We start from the raw sequence: 25,911 nt of genomic DNA, 5'->3' as shown, positions 1-25,911 counted from the left end.
ACAATCCAAGAATAATTAGACAATGAAAATCTCTGATCCAGCCAAGGAGGGATCCAAACATCAAGTATACTGATTTCCACCGTTAACACTTTACTTAAATAACAGTTTCTTGGGAACACAGGCAAAAGATCAGAAAGATTGGCACTCAGACTCAGAATATTGTAGCAGTAAAGCAGGAATGATAGATAAAGAAGATCAAAGGAACATCCAGTGTTGGCGATGAGCAATCGTCTTGGATTATAAACCATCCCAGAATTCTAGAGAGTACAGTGAATCAGACTCTTTCAAACATAATTACTAAACTATCAGCTTAACAAGAATGAATTCAGGCTAAACAAGCATGTCATTATTAATTAAAATTTGTGTTTATTTTCCTAAAAATAAATATCCTGGTGTAAAGGCCTATATGGCAAATGGCAAGTTAATAAGAGGAATACATGTACAACACAAAGATGTTTGATCAAAATTTAATAGTGTCCAGCAGAGATGTTTGTAAAATAAATCATGTACAAAAAACCCTCTGTAATGCTTACATTTTAAACTCAGTTCACTTTTCTTTGATAGAATGGTCAGAATTATAGTTCATAGACTTTTTGTCATCTTTGGTAGATGAATTTTGGGCTTTTATTCTAACTTCTCAGTTAAATCTTGGTTCTTTAACCATCAGACACAAGCAAATCAAAATACTATCGTAATCTCACTCTTTCATTGTTAAACGTGAGAGACTTCTTTTGCTTCAAGAGATTGACTTATGCCAGGTTGTCATGTTTGCATTAATACATAATTCTCTCAAAGTAAGACTTCAAAAGAAATCATGGGTGGAATGTTAAAAAATGTTGAATGTTGGCCTAACTCTCCTCCCATTGATGTCCGTGAGTACTGCGGACTTCTGAAAAAAACACCCTATATATCTGTACCAAAATCAGTCTTGTGTAATGTAATTTGTATTTGGTTCATAAGATAATTAACAAATGTAATTGTGAATCCATCTGCTACTCTTTTTTTGAAAGTGTTTACCTGGTATTGGTGGGCAAAGGGTAAGATCAAACGGAATCAACTTAAACTTTGGAACTAGGGCTGGCTGAAGAAGTTCTTTATTTAAAATCTGACAACAGTGTTTTTCTCTTCATTTGCTATGCTTGTACAAACAGTGTGACATCATCACTACAACAGGCTCGTGTCTGTCCTCCTCATATGTTACCTGAAGATGGATCTAATATTTACTCTGCTCGTGGCATTTTGTCGCTTATCCAGTCTTCTACTCGTAGGGCTTACCAGCAGGTCTTGGATGTGCTGGATGAAAATCGCAGGTGATTGGCCATCAGTGATTCTTCCAGCTCTTACTGCTTTTTTTTTTTTTTTTTTTTTTTGGTGTGTGCTCCTTTTTAGTGGAGTGTGGTTTCTGTTTACTAATTAATATGGGATGATATTATTTTGCTTTGTTTTCTTTTGCTTTCATTGTTTATAAATAACTTAATTGTCCAAAATTCACATTTCATAAGGCTCCATTATCTAGTACCTTGCTTCAATCAAATATAGTATTTAAAGAGTGTGTGTTTGGTTTCTATTTCTCTTCATGTAAAAATCAAAATAGGAAAACCTAATCTGGTGGTTGGAAGGCTTGGTTTATGTGCTGTTTGCAAATTGTTAATTTGTTAGATGTTTTCTATTGCTTTTGGCAGTCCAAATGATGATGGATCACAAGTCTGCAGGCTTCTTATAACATCCTTGACTTTTCTGTTGCTGACTGTTGGAACAAATCAATAAGATTGGGTTGACATTGTCATGATTCAGTGGAACTAATATGAAGGAGCAAGTTGGAAACTTACCTAAGATAATTCACATCCAATGTTTTTCCAAACAATATTTTTGGAAAAATGTTAGGAGACCTTTAACCTGTGACAGTTGTTATTCCAAATAGTAGATAAGTTAATTATGTAACTGATGACTGTCATTATGTCTACATATTGTGCTCAAGTGATAGGTATTAACTGCATTGCTATTGAAATAGTTTCTGGATGGTATTCTGAGAACTATTTGTTCAGTACTGCCATTCTTTGGTGACCATCTTTTTGAGAAGTATGCTATTGTAATGTGTTTTACACTTTATGGATAAGCTGGTTTATAAAGGGTAGTTATTTGGCCAAAATTAGCCCATTTGTGCCACTTATTGTACACTGAATTTGATCCTTTACCCTTAATTTGTTAGTACTGTAAGACTGATGCATCCAACAATATAACATTACTTATAAAGACTAATAATGGTGACATTAATTTATCAAACTTCATGTGTTACTTTAATGGGCTGCATTAGAGAGGTACACATAACTTGCTTCCAGTTCCTGAGGAGTTGACCCAAAAGCCTTCAGAGTAATTACTGGGAAATTCTTGGAATAGCATTTTAGCATTGGAATTGTCTGCATCAGGGAATTCTTAAAAATTTTGCTCCTCACCCTCTTGATTTTAGCATCCCAGTGAAATATTTCTATAACATAACCCTGGTGTAAATAAGGCTTAAGTTAAGCTGTTTCTTTCCCATTCATTTTGGTAAGGGATTGAATCGTAACTGTCAAGCCAATCTTATTTGTGTGGTCAGCATTCAAACTGACCCCTCCTATAGTTAACTAGAGTTGTCAACATGTTCATACAGAACTATCTATCTCAAGGTCACGTAATTGTGAAGAACTCCAGACTTGTTGGTCTTATGCTCAAAGATGGATTTTCAGAGAGGTCTAAGAGTTAATTAGATACCCAGTTCCCATTGAATTCAACCTAATGACTCCCTTAGAGTCTTTTTAAAACCTCACCCATAATTTTTGCCAAGATTTTGACCCTTGTCCAACAGTTTGGTGGATAGTAACAAGTTAACATTTTCATGTCCATATCAATAAAAGGTTAAACATAACTGTAGTATGTTTTAGTTTTGCAAAATTGCCCCTCCCAAGTAAGGCAGAGTTAACTTTCCAAAAAAATAACATTTAAAGATTTATAGCATGTAGAAGACTCGTTTAAAAATATGTGGTGAAATCCTGTCCTCATTGAGATTAATGAGAGGTTTGCCTTTTACTTCAGTGAGGCAGGATTTCACCCATATTCTCTTGGATTTATGGAAAAAATAGAACCTTCAAATATTGTTTGCCTTTCTAATAATTATCTGATGAGCTTCCAAGTCTGAAAGTTTCAGAAAACAGCCTTACTGTTTCTGGATTTTATGTTGATTTTGATGTATTTCTTTATGGAAATTCCTAAAGGAAACTGAAAACGATTACTATCCATCTACAATTTTGGCAGGGATCAAATATAAAATTATTGATGGACTAACGGGGTGATCTTTTTTCTTTTGAGTAAATGTATTTTCAGATGTTTAGATCTTCTTCCAGACTATTCTGTCTGAAGTGGGAATGTGAAATTTGGATAATCCACGTGCATGGCTGCAAAATAGATATATATTTTAAATGTTTCAAACTGTTTTTCTTTGTTCTGTGTAGTATAGTGTTCCCTATGTATTTCAAGGCATATCTGTTCTTATTTTAATATTAATGATATACTTTTTTCATTTGGTGTCACTGAAAGAGATCTCTTAAAATGAACAAGTTTTGATTGTTCTATTTACTGGAAATACTCTTTGGTTTGGTTTTGGCTTGCTTTTCTGTTTCAAAATATTGCCAGTTGATGTCCCAGTCTAGTAAAATTACTGATGGTAGTTTTATACTATTGTAGATAAGGAATTTATTCTTAGAATTTTATCAGTATTACTAACCTATTAGACTATTTAAATTGAAAATAGAATTTAATTCTCACTATTTATACTGTCTGTTTACTCTTGCATTTTATTCAGCTTGGACAATGAAAATAAGTCAGTTTCATTTTCTAACAAGCCTTCATTTTCTGGTTGTTCTGCAGTAATGTCAGTTTTGTGTTTCCAGAGCTGTAGGGGAGTGTTTAAATTTTCAGTGCAACCAGATTTTTAATTAAATTTTAAGAAACCTTTTTTTATTTTTGGTACAACTTAAGCTTGGGACCTAAAACTAGTGTCCCTTTTAGGTTGACCTGTGTTGGTAGCAACTCCATAGTTAAGGTAGAGCTAAGATTTTCATTTGCATCCAAATTAAAATAACTCTTTCCCACGCTAATGATTTTAATTTTGTCTTTACATTTGGACCAGTAACTTTTCAGAGGGAAATTTAATTTTCCGTATAATTTTTAAGGTAAAATATTTACAAACATTTTGCAGAGGAGGCATTTTAAAAATGCTCCTTCTCTGAAGTTCTACTCTGTTTTCCACACGCTTCTTTGGAATCCTTTAGAGTCTAGCTAAATAATCACTATCCTCCACAGATGACAAATGTAACATGCTCACTCAACATCTCAGAACAGGCCTTTTTTGAAATGTTTAAATTGAACAAACAATTGGTCACCTTATTTGGCATAACTGTTTTTAGCAAAGGTAAGATTAGCTGACAGAACCATTCAGATATGGGATGAGACCATAGGGGGGGAGAGTAAATGGGGTTCTGTGGGGCATGATGAGTTGAGAAGGGCTTTGTGACTTTGGTAGTGTTTGGGAAACCTGCGGTTGACAGGAAGAGGTTTTCTGGAGGTTGGGAGATGGTATATTTAGAGTGGGGAGTTGTAGTTCCATGGCTGTGCAGGGGGATAAGGGTCTGGAAGTGGTAGAAACTTAGGGTATGTCTGCAGTGTAAACCCAGAGTTCGAACTCCGACTCAAGCCTAGCCCCCATTCCATCTACATACAAATTACACTAACCCAGGACTCAGACTCAGGGACCAAGCACCTCATGTGGGTGGAGGGTTGAAGCCTGAGTCAAGCTGGGACCCAGGGTTCAAACCTTATTGCTTTGCAGTGTAGCTGCAGCCCCACTGGACTCGTGTTCTGGGAGTCCACAAAAGTATCCCACAGGCCTACTTTCTTTGTCCTTTGGACAGTCAAGTTTGGTGGACAGTCAAGTTTTATCACTGCACCATGAACAAAGGGCTAGAGTGGCCACATTTTGGGAGGGTGCAAGGAAATCTGGGATACAGGTGGTGGGACTCAGGCCTGCATAATGAAGTGTAGATGCTGGAGCCACAGGCTGGAACCCAATAATCAACAATTCCTAGCCTGGGGTTACAAATGAGTGTAGATGCTCAAGCCCTAAGTTAACAAACCCAGGTTCTGCTAACTCAAGTTCTACTAGCCCTGGGCTGACATTGCATTGTAGACATATCCCTAATGTGTCTGCCAAGGCATTAGCACATTAAGGGCTTTCCTGGTGGTGCTGAAAGGAGCCAGGGGAGAGCAGCTTTAATCTGATGCCTGTAGTCTGTCAGTTCACAGCTCCTCTCTGATGTACTGTAAGCAATTAATCAGAGCGGAGCTTCTCGCCCAACCCACCTCCAGTTCCCCTGTGGCCCTGCATCATTCCCTCCTCACCTCGCTCCCCCCAAGGATTTCCACATCAGACTTAAGGCCTGTAAATCAGCATTGGTGGGTCAGCATAGGGACTTCTGCTACTTTTTTGTATATAAAGAGAGGACATGGATTTCCAAAGGTGTCAAACCAAAACTTTTAATAACTACATTCTCTCTCTCTCGCACATGCGCACACACACACTAACACAAACTGAAAGCCAAGACATTCATACTTAGTCTGAATGAAAGACTGTGTCTTATATTTTTTTCCTCAACATCCATGAGTTCACTACTGAATTATTGTTATGGGATCCCCCAAAATGTACTCTGCTCCAGACAAATGAAGATGAGCTCAGATGGACCATTTCAGCCACTGCACTGCTGTCCGTTTTTGCCTCCCCTATTGTGCTGCGACACTTTGCAGAACAGTTCCCTCCATGTTCCATTGTGTTTGCAATGGAATATTGTAATATGCTATGTACAGATGGCATCAGGGATGTGGTTAATTTTTATGATAATTTATTAGTATTAAATATACTTAATGTGGTGACCAAAATGATATCAGCGAGGAAATTCAAAGTTTTAAATAATTTATGACAAAAGTTACTCCAGTCATTAAGGAAGCCCATGTAGAAAGCTAATAACCAGACTAACTGCCTGTTGTACTCACAGAGCTGTACAAAAATTAAGTAATTGCTAGTTTTAGATAAAGTGCAAAGAGACCTAAAAGTTAATTGTATTGATTTTAGTGGCTGCTGCATGCTATATGAGGACCCTGTACTTGAAGTGAATGTTACCTTTTTGAAATCTGCAATTAGCGAAGATGTGGCAGGGCAAAGTACTGTTGGTTCTTCTACCCAACCAGTTTGCACAGCAACCTAATTCACTTACAGCTTTACATTTAATTTGATCTGGATGGAGGAATTAAGGCCCAGATTTAGAAAGGTATTTAGGCATTGTTCTCCTCAGCATTACAAGGCCGAAGTGTCATTTTCAAAAGTGACTTGGGCACTTAAGCTTCTAATGCAGTTAAGTGTTGCAGTACTGAACAGACCAACATCTAAATATCTTTAAACATCTGGGTCTTAGAGACTTGTCCACAGATTAAATCAGAATATTAGTTTGGATTAGAACTCATGGTTTTCTAGCTCCCAGTCTCTAGCCCCCAGATAGCGGTTTCCTAGAAAATGTAGTTACCTCTAGAAGGGTAGTGTGTTTGAGATCAATTAGATAACAAGGTTTTGCAGATTTAGTTTTGCAGAACTAAATTGCCACAAATTATTATGGAGGCCAAGAACTGAGAAAGATTTTGAAAATTTTTGAATTTTAGATAATGAGAACAGCCAAAATTATATTAGGTGGGATAAGAAATGAATAAGGGATATCAAAACTCATGCTTCAGGGTGTAAACTAACCACTAACTGCCTGGAGTGGAAAGAAACTTCCTGTTTGGGCAATCTGTTCCACAGTTGCCCATTATAGGGTTTCTTCCAGTTTCTTCAGAAGTATCTAGTTCTGGCCTCTGTCAGCACAAGATCCTGAACTAGATGGAAAACTGATCTGATCAGGAATGGCAGTTCCTATGGTTTTATAAATTTATTAAATAAACTCTCTGTTCTAAAGAGGAAATATTAGCACCTATAAAACAGGAGCGAATTATCATTATCAAATACAACAGACCTCATTCTTTTGGGCAAGAATGCTGTCTTGTTATATGTGGGGGGAGATGGGGGTGGGTATCTTTTGTTTTCTTTTGTAAAATAACTTTCTGCATAGAATTGCCAGGCATCTGGTTTTTGACCAGAACACGCAGTCGAAAAGGGACCCTGGTGACTCTCGTCAGCACTGCTGACCAGGCCTCTAAAAGTACAGTCAGTGGCGCAGCAGGGCTAAGGCAGGCTGCCTGCCTGCCCTGGCTCTGCACGGCTCCCAGAAGCGGCCAGCATATCCCTGCGGCCCCTAGGCACTGGGGCAGCCAGCTGGTTTCAAGCGCTCTTCCCCACTTGCAGGCGCTGACTCCGAGGCTCCCATTGGTCAAAACCACAGCCAATGGGAGCTGCGGGGGCGGCACCTGTGGGCGAGGGCAGCGCGTGGAGCTGCCTGGCCGCCCCTGCATCTAGGGGCCACAGGGACATGCCGGCTGCTTCCAGGAGCCGCATGAGGTAAGCGCTGCCAAGAGCCTGCACCCCTCGCCCTCTTCTGGAGCCTGCACCCCACAACCCTCCCCACACCCCAATCCCTCTGCCCCAGCCCTGAGCCCCATCCTTCACCCCTCATTCCCAGCCCCACCCCAAAGTCTGCACCCCCAGCTGGAGCCCTCAACCTGTCCCGCACCCAACCCACTGCCTGAGCCCAGTGAAAATGAGTGAGTGAGCAACGGTGCGGGAGAGCGACGGAGGGAGGGAGGGGGGATGGAGTGAGTGGGGATGGGGCCACGGGGAAGCGGGTAGGGCAAGGTTGTTTGGTTTTCGGCAATCAGAAAGTTGGCAACCCTATTTCTGCACTGATTTCACATTCTGCTGGCTAGTGTTCGGAGTACTCCTCTACCCTGATATAACACTGTGTTCTCGGGAGCCAAAGAACTTACCGTGTTATAGGTGAAACAGTGTTATATCGAACTTGGTATGGAGGGCCGGGTAGGGAAGGCTGTGCCTCCCCTAACACCCTGGCCCCGCCTCCTAGCTGACCCCCACCTACTTTCCGTCCCCTGACTGACCCCTCAGAACCCTCGATCCATCCAACTCCCCCGCTCCCTGTCCCATGACTGCCCCCCCGAGACCCTCTGCCACTTATCCAACCCCACGGCCCGGCCGCCTTAACACGCCACTAAGAGCAGCGGGTCGGAGCCAGAGATGGAAGGAGGGGGGAGAAGCGGAGCAGCGGCACGCTCAGGGGAGGAGGCGGAGCAGAGGTGAGCTGGGCGGGGAGCGGTTCCTCTGCGTGAAACACCCCCCCCCCGGTTACTTGCTGCGGCCCTCCCCACACACCCCCTTCTCCCCCCCCAGCTCCGCTCGGCCTCTTCCCCTGAGCGTGCCACTGCTCTGCTTCTCCCCCCTTCCCCCCCCAGGCTTACACAAGCCTGGGAGGGAGGGCGGAGGAGGGGAAATGCTTTACCACGTTATATGCGAATTAGTGTGATGTTGGATCGTGTTATATCGGAGTAGAGATGTATGTTATGGAAACTTTTTTTTGTATTTTTAATTTTATGGGTGAGTTTGTTGCTGATACAAGTTAAGCACCAGAATTGCTGATCAGAGACAGGCCTAGTGCAAGTAAGCACAGTGCAAGGTTTCCGCACTGTTCTGTTTGTGCACCTCAATCTTCATCTTCTTGAAATGAAACTACTAATTGTGAGGTTTTTGTGTGTTCTTTTGTGTACATGGCTGCTCACCTCTACTCCTTCCCCAGAGAGAGTTCTCTCAGCCTTCTCAGCGCCAGACCTGTGGGCTGTGTGTATCCTCTTGCCCACACACTTCTGCTCTAAAGGTCATCACACCTGGATTCTTTAGTCTTACCTGGAGCCTAGTATATACTTGGGACTAGCATGTTGTGCAGATGTCTGCAGCTGGCCTGAAGTGAGATAAGAGTGAAAAAAAGAGACCCCCAAGGCCTTGGAGAAGTGATTACACATCATAGATGTTTCAGCATACAGACAGATGCTAGAGGTCAGTTACAGCCTCATTTTGAGAAGTGCTAAATGCCTGCAACTCCACAGTAAGTTAGGAGGTGCTGTGGGTGCTCAGCAGTTCTGGAAATCAAGACCTTAGTACCTTTTCAGCAGCCATGAGCATACTAGACACAATTGTAGCAACCTGGGAAGTCTTGGCTCTTCTTTTTCTGCTGAGATGGATCCGAAGAGGACAGAAAGGAAAGAGTTAAAAAAAAAAATTGGAAGAAAGACAGTAAGTGAAGGGGAGAAGAGGAGGAGCTGAGATAGGCTTTTTAAATGCTAATAATGAAAAACAATCTCGAGAGCTCTTATTCACAGACTTGTATCTCAACAGCATATATTCCCATAAATCAGTCTTTTCCATCAAGAATGACTAGGTTGTTACAATAGCTGCATACTTTTATTGTTAGTGCTATATTAAATAAAAAGAATATTATATGGGGTATTTCAAAAATACAGTTTACAACACGATATTAACTAGATATTATATTGTATTGAAATACCATACAATATAATGGAAAATATTTTGACATTTCTTTGTCCTTGTTTCTTTTGTTTTATCTTTTCTCTGTGTTTATGCTGTTTCCTGCTTCTGTCTTGTGCCTCCTATCTGCAATAACCTGCCGTAGGCCTGTGTTACGAGGTGGGTCAGCTGCTGCCACTTCCTCTAACCCTCATCATGAAAACACCAGGTAAACTTATTTCTTTTTAGTCAGGGTGCACTATTTTAGGCTTTAAAATTTCATGACTTAATTGTTTTTGATTACTGAATCCCAAAATAGTTTTGGGGACACCTATGCTGAACATAACATTTGATCAACATCCTTTCTGCATAGAGAGAGGTTCTGTGGGGCATGACTGTATGCCTATCACTGTCATTAGCAAAGCTCTCATTAAGGTTCAGGTCCTTAAAATATGTTGTCAGCTTTAGAATTTAGTTTCAATTTGTCAATTGAAGCTTTTAATCTATGATAGAAGCACATGTGGTAGTACTTCCATTGGGCCTCTGACCTCTGCTTTTCTCTGAGGGAAGTAAATAAAGTGGTGTGAAGCCAACTAATATCTAAAGTGTGTATAAACAGTAAAATGTAGACGTTTTCAATAATGTGCCTTATTGTTTTGCATGGGGTTTCCCATATCCATTTTTCTGTTAGATGTGTGTCATTTCAGAGTAAGTGGGTAAAAACCTGATTTATGATTTGATGGCTAAAACTATGAGAAATCTTTCTTTCTGCATATTATGTAAATTTCACTTCCTTCCACCTCCCACTCTTTACCACCCCTGCCATCTCCCCAAAGTAAACATCCTGAATATACAAAAGTTATAAAGATTTTTAAAAGCTGAGTAGGGGTGGTAACTCCTTTTTCTGTTATCTAAACATTAGCATTTTAAAATAAGAAAAATTGGTCTATTAAGAATAACCCTCAACAGATCTCCAAGTCTGGATCCATACAGATCCTTCTTCTGGGTTGACTTGGGAATTTATAGCTTTCATAATTGAGAGTGATTTCTGGCTCTGCCAGTATAGCAGATTGCGGCAGTGGGGAGCTGTCTTTCCACTGCCAGAGCCTTTCCCTCCGGTAGGGAAAGGCTCCGACAGTGGGGAGACAGAGGGATGCTACACTGCTAAAAATAGCAGTGCAGATGGGGATGGTACTGCTTGAGCATGTAGAAAGCCTGGAAGGATACACACCCACAAGGTTCAGGTGAGTCTTTACTTGTGTAAACAGTGCCTCATCATCTATCCTTTTTTTCTTATACTCATGCTGGGAAGGCATGCAGTATATGTACTCTAAACGCTGCTGCAAGAAGTGTGCAGTGTAAATGTACCCTAAGGGTTTATGAAATTCAGTGGCAGTGATTCAGAACTCATTGGCAAGGGCTTTAATAGCTTCCTAGTCTCTGCCTGAGAGCTAAGCGTATCAAGAGCTCCAGCCTCAACAGATGTCAATTTGGGGGAGATTATTATTAGCTCCCTGGGATAAAATACTCTCTTCTCTTCCAGCTCCTTCAGAATTATATAAAAATGATTTATTTCTGAACTCTTCTCTAGAAGGCTCTTTGTTGGATTATGAACTCAGGGATAGTGGCTTTTCTTTGCTTGCAAAGTTTCTAAACCAGCGGTTCTCAAACTCTGGGTCGGGACCCCAGAGTGCTTCAGCCCTGCGTGGCAGGGATTAGGTTACAGGCCCCTTGTCTGAGGCTGAAGCCCTTGGGCTTCAGTTTTGACACCCCACCTCCCAGCCCGGGGTCAGGCTTTGGCAGGCTCAGGCTTCGGTCCCCCTCCTGGGGTCATGTAACAATTTTTTTTTCTCAGAAGGGGGTTGTGGTGCAGTGAAATTTGAGAACACCTGTTCTAAGCAAATACACTTTCTCAAGTTGTGGGGGGTTTTTTTGTTTTTGTTTTTTTGTCAAAATTAGCATTTAGTTTGAATATCATATATATCTGTTGAAACTTCATGTCAGATTTCAATATCTGATTTGTCAGATCTGTTAAATGTCTCAACTATATTTTTGGGGTTTTGGCTCAAGCTCTTTGCAGGTTTCAATATTAGATCAAGCAATTCTGAGAGATTTACCTTATGGTCCAAACCACAATACAGATTACTTCCAAAAGCTCTTTGTTTTGTGGAGCATCTACAAAAACACTTAGTCCTGGAAAGCATTAAAGCCCCAATTCAGCCAAGCACTTAAGCACATGCAAACATTAAAGTAAACGGGACATGAGCCCGGGTCTAAGTGTTTTCATGAATTAGGGCCCTAAAGCATCAGATGATTTTTTAAAAGTTGAAAAAGACCTTTTTTTCTGAAAATTCCTGTTTGTTATAGAGAATGTCAAATATTGTACCAATTACTCTTCACGCAACATGTAGAGCAGCTAAACTTTTTTTCCCCCCTTCTGATAGGTACGGTCTTTCAAACTTGGACGCAACACTTGAGGGAACTCCAGATGACATGTCAGTTGTGGATGCTGCTTCCTTAAGAAGACAGGTATCTAAAATATGCTTCCTGGTGAGATAAAGAAAAAGATTTAGAGCTGAAAATGGGTGAACAGGTTAGATACGTGATTGCACTATAATTTGCAAAGGCAGAATATCTCTCAGACATCACATCTATGGTAATTGGTCATCTCTATTCACTGGCGCACCTAGAATACTCTATTATTCTGGGCATCTCAGTGTCAGAGGGATGTTGTCAAACACAAAGGAATCCAGAGAAGAAAAACAAATATGGTGTATAATGGCCTTGAAGGATTGACTGACGGATTTAGGAAAGAAGACAAGAGTTAAATATAGCATGACTATATAACAGTTAAGAGGAGGGGGATCCAGCTTTCTACAAGATCAATGTGAGTTATTTCCCTAATAAAGGACTTAAAAACTGGAAAATGTTGTCCTCAGTCAATGAACCTCCTAAACACTGAGGTTGTGCCATCTAATCTTTAAGAATAATGCATTGTACATACTTCTTATATATTCTTTAGAGAATCTAGCAGTCTTATACCAGGCATTAAAGCAGACTTTCTTTTTTTAGATAATCAAACTTAATCGCCGTCTACAGCTTCTGGAAGAAGAAAACAAAGAGCGTGCTAAAAGAGAAATGATCATGTACTCAATTACTGTAGCTTTCTGGCTACTCAATAGCTGGCTATGGTTTCGGCGCTAGACACAGCTCTCCAAAAGATTTAATAGCTGGAAATAGAAAGAATTTTCAAAATCTTTTGTCTCTAAATTGTATGCTGTTTTATAATCCATGCACTGAGAACTTCTGCCACAGAAAAAGGCTGTAGAGTTACAGTGTTAAAGGGACATTCTGTTGCTCAGTAATATTTATTTTTATCAGTTTGTACTAACATACTTACAGTATCGTCCCTTTGCATGTCTCAATGTAAATATTGACAGACTCATTTTGGAAAGGAATTTGCTTCTCTGCTATGTAAGGATAGTGACCTGCAGAAATAATCATTGTCTCTCTTGTGGTAGGAAGAGAATGGATTTGGAAAAGAAAAGTATCTGTAAACAAAGTATGTAACACAAGTATGAGGTTTTTTTATTGTTGTTCTCTTGTTAGATGCAGTAATTTTATGGTTAAACATTATTGCCCTAGTTTTCCTTTAGCTAAACTAGTTACAGCTGTGTGCCAGACTTAAAAAAAAACAACAACAAAAAACACCTTAGTTCATTAATATGTCCCGTTATTCACATGTACAGATTGAATGAAAGGCATTCTTTGCTAACATGATTCAGCAGATTATCCAGAGGTGTGTGTAATATGTATTTTCATATTTTAGCTTTAATTTTGCAGATGTTTTTCTATAAAAGACATTTTTAAGCAAGTCTGTCTGTGAGTGATCTAAAGATTATGAAATATAAGGTACCAATGTAGTGTATTTAATAAATATGTCAAACCAACACAGAATTTAATGTAAGTTTTTAAAAGGTTTTCATTACCTTTCTTATCTTGGGAATTCTTAAACACTATTTCATTCAAATGTGCAGGAATCCTGTATTTTCAGACAAAAACTTATTCTTCCTTCAAAATGCTAAATATGCTTCCTATTCACTTCCTCTAGCCAAGCATCATTTCCAGAATCGCTGTCCCTCAACTACTTATCCATTTCATTATGTAAAACAAGAGATGTTGAGTGTCCTCATAGATATATCCTCTACCTCTCTCATAGGTAGAAACGGAAGTTTATTGAATTTGCTATTCATAACATCCAATTTGGAAACTTACTGAGATTCAGCATGTTCTTTTTATTTCTTAAATTTTAAATCAATTATATTTAAATTTAAAAGGCAGCCAAAGAATTTTCTAAAAGGCAAAGGAAGAAAATCTGTAGGGGTTGTATTAAAGGCAAAATATTAGCGGTCAGTAACTTCTCGTTGGAAGCAGGTGTCCTATTTTGTGTTGAATGTTATATATTCACCACCACACAGTGATGAGCTGCCAAAATCTTAACTGGTTCCCTATAAAAAATTCTGATTTAAGGGATGTGCCAAGAGGTGGAGGGCATGGGGGTGTAGTGGCAGGGAGGAGATTGCACAGAGGCAAACGGGGCTCGATGCAGGGGGTGCAGTGGCAGGGAGGGAGTGGCACAAGGGAGAAGTGGGCAGGAGGGGGTTGTTGCAAGGAGCTGGCAAGTGGGGGTGTGTATGTGCCCAGGGGGGTGAAGGTGGCAGGGAGGGGTTTGCACAAGAGAGGAGTGGGCAGGAGGGAGATGGCGGGTGGGGGTTGCCGGGTGAAGGTTGCCCAGAGGCAAAAGTGGCAGGACAGGGTGGGTTGTTGGGGCGGGGGGCGCACAGGGGAGAAGGTAGCTGGTCGGTGGGTGTTGGAGGGGGTGGCACTGGCTGGCAGGGGTTGCCCGGGTTGCTCCCACATACACCATTCCCCAGGACAGGGACTGGACCTGCCCACCCCGCAGCGCTCCGTGGGCCTGTGCGGCTCCCTGCGGCCCGGCTAGGTACCTTGCAGACGGAGTAGACACCCTGCTTCTCCGCTCAAAGAGCAGAGCGCAGCTGTGCCTTCTTCCCCGCACTGTGGGACCGAGCCAGGCTCCCTGCTGCCCCCGGGGCTCTCAGTGGCGGCGCAGGCAGCCAGCCCGCCAGAGCTGGGCTCCCCGGAGCTCTGGGTTGGCAGCAGTAGCCGCCACTGAGAGTCCCGGGAGCGGCAGGGAGCTCGGCTCAGCCCCCCCGGCGCAGGGAAGAAGGCACAGCTGCTCGTGCTAGACCCTCCCCTTCCCCGCTCTGCCGCCGGCTGCTCCCCTGGGGGAAGGATTGGCCGTGCTGCGGGCGGCCCCTCTGGAGATGGGAGGTGGGGAGCAGCGGCAGCCTTATGCTCCGCTGTTTAAAAAAAATTGGGGAGGAACACTGCTTTTTGGCGCTCCCACCCACTTGGCGCCCTAGGCAGCTGCCTAGTCCACCTAGTGGTTGCTCCGGCCCTACCCAACAGACCCCCCGGAACTCCCATGCCTACCCAACCCCCCCCCCGTTCCCTGACTGCCCCCCCAGAACCTCTGTCCCCTCCAACAGCTCCCTGCCCCTTACCCAACCCCTTCTCCCAGCCCCGGTCCAGGCCCCTTACTATGCTGCTCAGGGCACTGTGTATGGATGCCGTGCAGCACGCTGGAGCTTGCAGCCCCACCCCCTTACCATGCCCTTCAAACCATGGTCCCTTACCATGCGGGCAGGAGCTGCAGAGCTGCCCAGGAGTGGTCCAGAGCGCCGGCAGCGCGGCACACTGAGTCCCTGCGAGAGGGGGAAAGGCGGGGGAGGGGTTGGGGGAACCTCCCCTGCGGGGAGCCCAGGGAGCGTTAACAATTTTTAACAACCGGTTCTAAAACTGGTTCAAAATTTAACCACCAGTTTGCACAAACCAGCTCCAGCTCACCACTGCCACCACCCCACTCTCATGCTCACCCTTTGGGTTTTGCCCACATTGTGCTACAAGCAATTGCCTAGTGTGTGCGTTTATTTTTAGTTATTTAAAAAGCCTGGCCAACCCCACCAGTCTTTATCCTTAACATACGTATGATCAGCTGAGAGAGGGTGGGATGAGATCGCAGCCCTTCGCTGGGTGCACTCTATTTATCTAGGACAGGGGTGAGTGCCTTAGAGCGCCTGAGAAGAGTTAGCTGGGTGCTGTGCCGCTCTTTGCATTAATGCAGCAACTGCAAGACTGCTGGGGGCTGGGAGCAGGCAGCACTGCTGCTTTCTGGCCTGAGCCTGGGTTGCCAATTATGGTTGGATGTATTCTTGGAGGATTCATCACATGCCCTAAGCTTTCATGCCTGGAGGTTCTAGGACAATCCTGGAACGCTGGCAACCTTAAGCCGGGGTCAGAGCAGCGCCCACGTGCCCAGGCCGGAGCCCAGGCAGCTGTTAGGCAGGGCAGGGGCGGGTCCCTCCTCTTCCCTGGGCTGTGAGTGACCGTGGGGCACTAAGGCAGGAACGCGGCCGGGGCCGGGGCCGTGCCCGGGGAGTCTGGGCCTGCAAAGCGGGGGAGGGACCGGCATAACCCGAGCCCCTGGCCCTCCTGGAGGCCTGGCCGCATCGCATCTTTCCGATGTCAAACTTACAACTTGCCGACCCGGGCGCCCTTGCAGGGGAGAGGTGGGCCCAGAGCCCCACAGCTCCCGGCACGCGGTGGGCGTCGGGGGGGGCTGTGGCTGGAGCAGCGCCTGCTGGGAGTTGAAGTCCCCAGAGCCGCCCTGTCTCGGGCGGGTCACGCGCTGAGGCGCGGCCGGAACGTTTCTCCCCGGAACTGAAGGGCCGAGGGCTGTTTCCCGCGGCCGGGCTGCTGGCGAGCTCCTTCCTCTTCCCAGTCCGCGCCGAGCCGCTATGGCGACGGGGCTGCTGCGGGGGCTGTTGCTGCGGGCGCCTCGCCGCCTCCTGGCCGCTGCCGGCGGCGCCGGGCGGGGCGCCCTCGGCCTCCAGCAACAGCAGCGCCGGGGCAAAAAGTTCTGGCTCTGCGCCTACCTGGAGCAGCAGCGGCTGCGGGCGCCCGCTACCCGCCGGTAAGAGCCGGGTCCCGGGTTCGGTCTCCCCGGCCCTGCCGCCCCGTGCTGGGGGCCCCGCTCCTTCCCCGCCTCCTTGCCGGTCGCTCCGCTTTTCCTTCCCCCGTCTGCGCTGGTTGCCCCTTCCCGCTTCTGCCCCCAGCTCCCCCTCTCCTGGACCCCGAGTCCGGGCGTAGGTGGAGGAAGGTCATTGGTAGGCCCATGCTAGGCCGTCCCGGGTCTGTGCATCCCTTCACCCCACCCCCCGTACTGGAGCGTTATCACCATCTCTCCTCTTGCTAGACCCCGCGTCCCCCGCGCCCCAGCGGGACCCAGCACAGGGCGCGGAAGCGCCTGGCCCAGACCCACCCTGTTATTTTTCAGCGTAGCAGCCGTGTTAGTCTGTATTCGCAAAAAGAAAAGGAGGACTTGTGGCACCCTAGAGACTAACATTTATTTGAGCATAAGCTTGCGTGAGCTACAGCTTAGCTATAGCTCACGCAAGCTTATGCTCAAATAAATGTGTTAGTCTCTAGGGTGCCACAAGTCCTCCTTCACATTGTTATTTATTGTCGCTATTACAGTAGCACCCCCCCCCGGCAGCTCAGTTTTAGTGCAGACAAGGTGCATGGGGGCTCTCATTCTCCTCCTTCAAAACCCTCCCTCACTGGCTCTTTTTGCATAATGCCAACAAAAAACTTGACCCTATTTAGAGTGCTGGTGTGCTGACACTATGGCCTATGGCAGCGGGGGCCAAATGTACTGACCCTCTGAGCTGCGGATGACAATCTTCAAAAGTTCAAGAGACGGGCTCCGTGCTTACAGAGGCTCGGGGCGTCAACCACACAGGAGGGGCCTGCCAAGGGTTGGGGCATCAGCCCTGCTCTTGCTGAAGCTCTGAGCCCTGGCAAGTGCACCCCCCAGGTCTGAAGCCCTAAGACCACCACTTCCCTTGCCCCCCCACCCCCCTGTGGGGCAGAAGCCCTGAGTCTGTGTGTCCCCACCCTCACCCCAGTCTGGTAGGTGGAGAATGGGGGCTTGTGGGGGGCTCCGTGAGATGCACTATAACTGTAAGAGAGCTGCATGTAGCTCTCAAGATGGGGTTTGGCCTCCCCTGACCTATGCTGCTGAGGCATATGGTCTCATTGTTTCCTTTTATTTTCCTCTCTGTATCCATTCATCATTTCTTATCTTTTACTTAAATTATAAGCTGTCTGGGGCAGTGACTGTCTTTTTGTTCTGTGTTTGTACAGGGCCTAGCGCACAACAGGGTCCTAATCCAGGACTAGGGCTCCTAGAGAGTACAGTAATGCAAACAACAAATAATAATATTTGGGGGCATGTGATCTGGTGGGAGGGGGTGCTGGCAACCCTACATGGCATCTGTCAAAAGGAGAAGAAGGAGGAAGGGCAGGTTAAGGGACAGCGGCCTCATAGGCTATAAGCTGCAGACAACTCCTTCCCTTTGAGATGCTATATTTTGACCCTTGCCTGGATACAAAATTTGTATCCGCATCCAATCCACGATCCACAAAAACTGTCCGGATGCAGATATCCACGGATTTGAAGGGCTCTAGCAATAAGCTGACTTGAAGATGTCTGAAATACTCTGTTTATTTTTACATTTCCTTTTAATAAATGGTTTCATATCTAAGCTGTTTAGTGGAACAGATGACACTCTGTCTGGAAGTTCAGTTCTACTCTTGAGTTAATTCTCTCTTGTATGTTTGTAGTTCAGAGAAGCCTAACTGGGATTACCATGCAGAGATACAGGCTTTTAGCCACCGACTACATGAAACCTTTTCCTTGGACCTCCTCAAAACTGCATTTGTTAATTCCTGTTATATTAAAAGTGAGGAGACCAGACGCCAAGAACTTGGGCTAGACAAAGAAGCGGTTGCCCTCAATCTCCAGGATAATCACAAACTTTCTGAACAAGGGGTATCTCTTTCACGCTCTTACCTCACTCACTGTTTTGAAGATGCTTATCCAAAGATGCCCTCTGAAGGGATACGAGCCCTCGTTGATTTTCTCACGAGCCAGGAACTTGTGTCTTATGTGGCCAGAAACCTATCCATACAGGATTTAACGCTTTGTGCAGAGTTTCCTGTTCCACCCAGTGTGCTGCAGAAGACTTTCTTTGCTGTAATAGGAGCATTGTTTGAAAGCAGTGGGCATCAGAAAACAGGGATATTTATCAGAGTAAGTACTAGCAGTTACAGTTATTATTTTTATTTCTTTGGCACCTCTCTAAGGCTGTAGCGATCCCAGTCTCAAATTATAAGACCAAAAATAAATAAATAGTATCTTATCCCTGACTGCTGGCAGAGGCCAGACCCCCTACAAACTTATTTCCCGCATTCAGGTCTAACTGATGTGCATATATGCAAGAGCTAGGAGATATATTCCACTTAGGATGGAACCATCAGTTGCGCACATACAAAACGGGAAATGACTGCCTAAGAAAGAGTACTGCAGAAAGGGATCTGGGGGTCATAGTGGATTATAAGACAAATATGAGTCAACAGCTTAACACTTGTGGGGGAAAAAAAAAAAAAAAAAAGCAAACGGCATTCTAGGATGTATTAGCAGGAATTTTGTAAGCAAGACATGATAAGTAATTCTTCTGTTCTACTCCACGCTGATTAGGCCCTCAACTGAAGTACTGTGTCCAGTTCTGGGCACCACATTTCAGGAAAGATGTGGACAAATTGGAGAAAGTCCAGAGAAGAACAACAAAAACAATTAAAGGTCTAGAAAACATGACCTACGAGGGAAGATTGAAAAAACTGTTTGTTTAGTCTGGAGAAGAGAAGACAGAGGGGACATAAGTATTCAAGTACATAAAAGGTTGTTACAAGGAGAAAAATTGTTCTCCTTAACCTCTGAGGATAGGAAAAGAAGCAGTGGGCTTAAATTGCAGCAGTTTAGGTTGGACATTGGGAAAATCTTTCTAACTGTCGGGATGGTTAAGCACTGGAATAAATTGCCTACGCAGGGTGTGGAATCTCCATCATTGAAGATTTTTAAAAGCAGAATAGACAAACACCTGTGAGGGATGGTCTAGCTAATACATAGTCCTGCCATGGTGCAGGGGACTGAACTAGATGACCTAGAGAGGTCCCTTCCAGTCCTATGATTCCACTTTACCTAAGTCAACCTCTACTTTTCAAGGAATAGTAGCCTATTATTTATTTGAGTAGCACTGTTTACTTTTGGCCTGATTTGTTAGATATTTTATGGCTGAATCAGTGGCTGCAGTATAACTTTTTAAACAGTTATTTGATGGTTAGTACAGTCATGAAACTGTTCCAGAAAAACACTGCAATTTCTTAACATTATGCATAGAAAGTCAGATCAATTCAGAGATTTGTTAAGAGTCTCCCTGGAATCAAACATCAAAAGGTTTCGTATTAAAATATATTGTGAGAGGGAAGTCATTTTAGCAGTTGCTATCCTTCCAGTTTATGCCATTTACTTCTAATTTTGTATCAGAGAAATGTCAGCTAAGAGACATAATATGAAACAACTTAAAACCATGTTACTTCTGCTGTATGACATTCAGATATGTCTGTAGGAAAAAGCAACTATTAATGGAGAACAGCTTCCTTCCTATTTAGACAATTCTGTCTCATTGTTTACGGGATCGCGAATTTCATTCAAAATATCTTGTACTGCAACATTTCTGTATTGGATTTTCTACCACATAACTCTATAGTTAGTTAGTACTTATAAAGCACCAGAGCATTCACTCCCCTTCCTTTCTGTTAATTGTAATGTTTTTGTTCAGGACTTCTTAATTCCTCAACTGATTGGAAAAGACCTTTTTGAGATCTGGGATGTTATAAACCCAATGGGTTTGCTAGTGGAGGAATTGGCCAAGAGGAATATATCTGCTCCAGAACCAAGACTTACCAGGCAGTCAGGAGCCAGTACAGTTCTACCACTGTACTTTGTTGGATTGTACTGGTTAGTAAAACTTTCATCTGAAGTCAAACGGATTCCAGTTTTGGGGGGAGGGAGGAAGGAAATGGTCTGTTTTTTACAAGTTGCCCTTGTTAAAGTTGCCATGTAAAAATAATTTTGGAAGAGAGATGCAATTTATGCAATGGACTTTATATAAATGTTTGAGGATTGACATGTTCATTCCCATACAAATGCATAAAGAGACAGTCCCCCGTCTCAAGGAGTTTATAATCTAGTATCGACACATGCAGTACATTGGGTGCAGGTGCAAATTTTAATAGGGTTCTTGCAGACATTATTGTTGAACAGCTTTGAAAAAGAATGAAACCATTCCATGCTTCAGTAGCATGGGCAGAGGATGCAAAAGGGAAGTGGGATTGACAAGAGAACCCTCCAAGTACAAGGGTTACTTTAGAGTATTTAAGGCTAAATCATGGCCTCATTTATGTAGCCATGAAGATTGTTTCTCTGCTAATTGAACTGTTTTTGAATAAATCTGTTGCTGAACTGTGTAAAGACAAGACACTTCAAAATGATTGTTTACCAGGAAAAGAGAGAGGGGTATCAAGATGATGCACAAATGATGTACTTGTATATTTTTAAAAAGTTCTAACGGAGATTGGATAGTTCAGGCAATAGGTAATGGAATGTAAATCTGAGTTAACACAGTTGTACTTCAGAAATTCGGTGTAATTCTTACCTGAGTGTCCATCAACAAGTATATACTCATGTACAGTTGCCCAAAAGACCACCATAATCTAAATGTTTTCCTTCCAATAAATATGAAATGCTGGTTAGAGGACTCATATTATATATTAATGGTGCACAGTGGTGTTCACAGTTTTCTCATGAGGACACTTACTTGATTTTTTTTTTTTTCCCTCCCAGTGATAAGAAGCTTATAGCTGAAGGTCCTGGTGAAACAGTGTTAGCTGCAGAGGAGGAAGCTACCCGTGTGGCACTGCGGAAACTGTATGGATACACTGAGAACAGACAACCGTGGGACTACTCTAAACCAAGAGAGGGATGGAGAGCAGAAAAGGCTATTAGCAGCAGTTAGACAACTAAGCATACTTCTTCTACCTATCCACAAAAGCCATGTTCTCCATGCTAAGTATAAATGCATTTCAGAAAAGCAAACTTCAGCAATTCAGCTCTTTGGTATAAAGGATATGTTTTGAAAATTGCAGCCATCACATATATTTTTAGAATTCTCCAAACTTGAATATTTTGATTCAAGTGATTTTTCTTTCTGCAAAATGTTTCCTATTATAAAGTAACTGAGGAAAATGGGATATTTCTTGTTAGTAACAAAACAGGGGAGTTTTCCCCACTGAGTTCCCACTATTTGGCTAAGAACTTGACCATATATCCAAGCATACAACTCTTAAGAATGTATTGTAAAATCTGTGACTGATCACTTTTTTATTTTTGAGCAAACTGTCTCCATACAGGAAATAAAACTTTTATGTATAGGTATCTGGACCAGTTTTGAGAGTATTAACAACAAATCAGCACTGAATTAAAAATGTAACATTAGCATGAGACTTGCATCTGATTTCAGTTGGCCTTGAGTTGTGGTAAAATCCATATGAAATATTATATCCACCTCATCAGTATCACCACAGATCGGAATAAAGGATATGCTCTGACATCAGTTGCATACACTGATGCTGTTAAGGCCTTACCAACAGTTTGCTTGCTAATTTGTAATTTACTGTTCATTTGCCATAGACAGTTGCCATTTGTTTCTGGACCCTGAAAGAGCATGTATTCTTCATTAGAAAATATTGTGTTTGGAGTGACAGGGAGGAAAGAGCTTACGTTTCTACATGATATAAAAAAATGAAGAGAGTACCTTCTGTTCTTGTTGGCCTGGTGATTGCTACTATTAGGTTGACAAAAGATCTTGGTGCTTCGTATTCACTAACTTTTTGTTTTGCCCATCCAGTAGAATTCACCCCTTCTTTTGAACAGCTCAGACTGAACAGGCTTCTAGGCCTGCACGCTATTGGATTATATGAAAATCTATTTGCCTTTGCACACCCCTTTCTAACACTCAAAACATTTGTCTCAAAAAGCTGCTTTAATGAGGATGCTACAATATCATTACATGCTCAATACAATCTGATGGCTTAGCAGTGGGTACTCTTGATCATACAGAAAATAACTTTTTTCCGTTTGACATTCAAAATCTGTTGTGTGCAATTGAATCTCTGAAAGTTTGCATCTGTACATTTCCAATGTGAATAAAAGATTTGCATCTGGAATTCATTTTAGCCTAACTCCTGTCAGGCAGGACTAGATAACTCAGGATTGGTTTTGTGATATGGAGCTTTTCATCTCTGTCACTAGTAAGATTCTATTCCAGGTAAAATGGTCATTTATGGCCAAAATCTGATGTATGCATGAAACTCTGAGAAAAGGAGAGAACCAGCATAGTGGTTATGGTAGAGGGAGACTGAATGTGTGGGAAATTCAGAGGATAGTTCACTTGGGCTCCCTTGCCTGATACCATGCTGAGGGTACTTGAGAAATGCATTCATTAGGTGCATCTACTTGAGCAGTTATGAGTGTGCTGCCTGACGGGGGTGGGGGGAAGTAGCCACATGTATCTGCTGGCCAAAACCCCAGTGTAGGGTGGGGAAGCGGTGGCAAAGCAGGTATAAAATCCTCCACCGTCCTGAGATTGCAGTAGTGACTCTGAAGCAGCTCTATGGCTTGGGCATGAGAATTCCATCCCACAATATCTACGGATTTCCCTCATCAAGTCCTACTGACCAGAGCTGTTCTTCAGAGAAGAAGGTTTGGCCCTGAGGTATGTTATAATAAAACTGTAGCCTAGTTAGTCAATTCAAAGAAAGCCACAAGTCTGTCATTGTTCAAATGTGTCCTCATTCAAATATCTGACATGAATCTCTGCACATATGAAACGCTTCTGAGTAAATAAGTGTAGTCTTTCTGCTTGCTTCTAATACTGCAATTTACTTAAGTGGAAAAAATAGCTTATGACTAAAATGCACAGCATCATGGTCAATATAGCATAAAATGAGAGTAATAAGAAATGGGCTCAGGAAGGCCTGGTTGCCTACCTTAGGTTTTTCTGAAAAATTACAGCTAAATAAAATGCTGTTCTTACTATGACAAACTTGAGGTCCATTGAAAAAGAATAAAAAGAAAAGGAGTACTTGTGGCACCTTAGAGACTAACCAATCATGCTCAAATAAATTGGTTAGTCTCTAAGGTGCCACAACCAATTTATTTGAGCATGATTGGTTAGTCTCTAAGGTGCCACAAGTACTCCTTTTCTTTTTGCGAATACAGACTAACATGGCTGTTACTCTGAAACCTGAAAAAGAATAGACACTCCAGTGATGCTCACTACATTCAGAATGGATGAAGACAGCATCTGAGAAGAGGAAACTAGTTCATACTTCTATTTTTCAGTTGTGAAGTATTTCTGTTAATGATTTCACCTGGTTTAAAAGGACTCTGTGTTTTTACCCCCAAAAGGTTAATATGCCTACTAATATATGTTTGTATAAAAAAAAAACATTTTGCCAGCAGGTTGGCTTTAAAAAAGAACTGCATGAAGCTACTTAGCAGTTCAGAAAATTAGAATGTCATAGTAGAAATGAGTTAGGGGGGTGAGTGCAGGTGAGAAAATGAATGGTGCATTTATCATGTAATATGTATGTGGAACTGCTCCAGTCAGAAGCCTGGATTTAAGAGTAAAGGGTAGTTTGGGGACAGAAGGGAACAGATGAAGTGAAATGGAGACAGTGAAGATTAAGGAAGGAAGCAGAGGATTTAAGGAATGAAACAAAATGAAGATATTAGAGCAAGAATTTTTCAATTGGCTTTGCAACGTACAGTATCATATGGCTGTTACTGCCATGTGTATGTCTTTTTCAAACAACCTGGTGAAGTTTCCTTTACTCTTCAGAAAAATAGTTACACTGATCTGAGATGTAGGTGAGGCAATTTTCAGCCCTGGACCAGTGATGGTTTAAGGTGAGAACTAATATCGTAAGATTTATGCCATTGGAAAGCTGGGGATGCCTAAGTTTCCAACAGGTTATGGTTTCTAGCTCTGGAATATCCAGAGATATTGGACTTTAGACATAATAATGGTACAGTTTTAGAAAGGTTGTTCAGGTAACTGAGGTTTCCAAAATGTTTTTCTTTTCCTCTGAGACAGTAGGACTCATAGGGCCCAATCTAGTTCCTATTCAGGTTAATAGGAATCTTCCCATTCATTTAGACAGGAGTTGGGTAGGACCCAGGGTATATACAGAATACCCAGTGATGGGGATTTTTAAGGATATCATTGGTTTCACGAGTTTGGCATCATTTTCAGTAACTCAGGACTAGTAAAAGCTATCCCAAATTCATGCTAATAAAAACTTAAGCCCCCACCTCCCCATTATGTATTACTTCACATGTAGCTAATGTTTGCAAAGCAAAAGCATTACATTTCCCTCTCCCCTTTTCCAGTCTAATGTTACAATGCTGTGTTATGTGGGTTAATAGCTCAGCACCCAAAATAACCCTGTCATAACAGAGAAGAGTGTGGATATATGATGACAGAAAAGAGGGTTACGGGTAAGAAAATACTTTTTAATTTTAAGCTTCTAAGAGTCGGAGAGAGACTCCAATTCAGCAAAGCAGTTAAGCATGTGCTTAACATATTTACTTTAGTGGGATGAGCATGTGCTTAAATGCTTCACTTTATAGGAATGGGATAATTTACATGCTTTACATTAGTCACATGCTTAAGTGTTTTGCTGAAATCAGACGATAACAAATATCTAGCGGAAAATATCTTTAAACCATTTTTTCAGAAAACCTTGTCAGTGTCTACAGAGTCTGATAAAAATGCTTATTTCCTCTGAAGATGGAGATTACAGGAGTGATTGTGCTCCACTGAATTCAGTGGGAATTTTGCCGTTGACTTCCATGGGTGCAGGAATAAGCACGGTGGAAGGAGCCATATGACTAGTTGGCAAAGATTCTGATTGCATGTATTCAGCACAACGGCATAGGTCGCATTCAGCCAATGTATACTCCCTTATATAATTTCTCAGGGGACAAGCAGAGAAGATAGTAAATCAAGCAGCTTTTAAAACATATATGTCACTTTAAAAAAATCAATACAGTCCGTTACTGCAATCCAGTTCTGTTGTTACTGATGTTCATTATGGAAATTATCATGGCCATTAAATTAACTTAGCATGAACTAAGGATGTTAGATACCTAGCACTCATGGAAATATATAATCTGTTAAAATCACCTAATGAGTCAACTTGTTACATTTTTCTTTATCCTGCACGTTATTTTCTTTTTCATTTGATAAAGACTGTGGTTT

At 42.7% G+C, this 25,911-nt stretch overlaps 2 protein-coding genes and 1 long non-coding RNA gene across 7 annotated transcripts in view; 2 read left to right on the top strand and 1 right to left on the bottom strand.

Moving 5' to 3' along the window:
• MFF (mitochondrial fission factor) overlaps positions 1–13,506 on the top strand; it is a 34,867-nt gene extending 21,361 nt beyond the window's left edge. The window contains exons 6-9 of one of the 4 annotated variants that reach the window (XM_073359889.2): positions 1,152–1,310; positions 9,711–9,773; positions 11,989–12,073; positions 12,617–13,506. In XM_073359889.2, the coding sequence (XP_073215990.2) occupies positions 1,152–1,310; positions 9,711–9,773; positions 11,989–12,073; positions 12,617–12,748 (439 nt within the window). In that variant the 3' untranslated portion in view covers positions 12,749–13,506. The remainder of the gene's footprint in view (positions 1–1,151; positions 1,311–9,710; positions 9,774–11,988; positions 12,074–12,616) is intronic. The other 3 variants (XM_073359890.2, XM_073359891.2, XM_073359892.2) reach the window with 3 other exon arrangements.
• On the bottom strand, positions 9,204–16,364 carry LOC140917327 (uncharacterized). Of its 2 annotated transcripts, XR_012160791.1 has the most exons (4): positions 16,161–16,364; positions 15,262–15,330; positions 12,945–13,095; positions 9,204–12,091 (listed from the first exon to the last, which is right to left on the bottom strand). It is a non-coding gene; the product is annotated as an uncharacterized LOC140917327 (long non-coding RNA). The 2 variants fall into 2 exon arrangements; XR_012160790.2 differs by lacking the exon at positions 15,262–15,330 and having other exon boundaries at positions 9,205–12,091; positions 16,161–16,358.
• Positions 16,348–22,817, top strand: MRPL44 (mitochondrial ribosomal protein L44). Its single transcript, XM_073359888.2, has 4 exons — positions 16,348–16,598; positions 18,311–18,779; positions 20,368–20,546; positions 21,432–22,817. Exons 1-4 carry the CDS (start codon positions 16,423–16,425, stop codon positions 21,601–21,603), a joined length of 996 nt encoding a protein of 331 aa, XP_073215989.1. The 5' UTR covers positions 16,348–16,422; the 3' UTR covers positions 21,604–22,817.
• The last annotated feature ends 3,094 nt before the right edge of the window (positions 22,818–25,911 follow it).

The sequence above is a fragment of the Lepidochelys kempii genome, chromosome 9 (genome assembly GCF_965140285.1).
Source record: "Lepidochelys kempii isolate rLepKem1 chromosome 9, rLepKem1.hap1, whole genome shotgun sequence".
Classification (NCBI taxonomy): Eukaryota; Metazoa; Chordata; order Testudines; family Cheloniidae; genus Lepidochelys; species Lepidochelys kempii.
This window is presented reverse-complemented; position numbering and strand designations above follow the sequence as displayed.

Bases quoted from the DNA above. Each gene is read 5' to 3' on its own strand.
- MRPL44 (XM_073359888.2), top strand. From the start codon at position 16,423: ATGGCGACGGGGCTGCTGCGGGGGCTGTTGCTGCGGGCGCCTCGCCGC. The intron at 18,780-20,367 runs GTAAGTACTAGC...GTTTTTGTTCAG, and splicing joins AAACAGGGATATTTATCAGA to GACTTCTTAATTCCTCAACT. The intron at 20,547-21,431 runs GTTAGTAAAACT...TTTCCCTCCCAG, and splicing joins TACTTTGTTGGATTGTACTG to TGATAAGAAGCTTATAGCTG.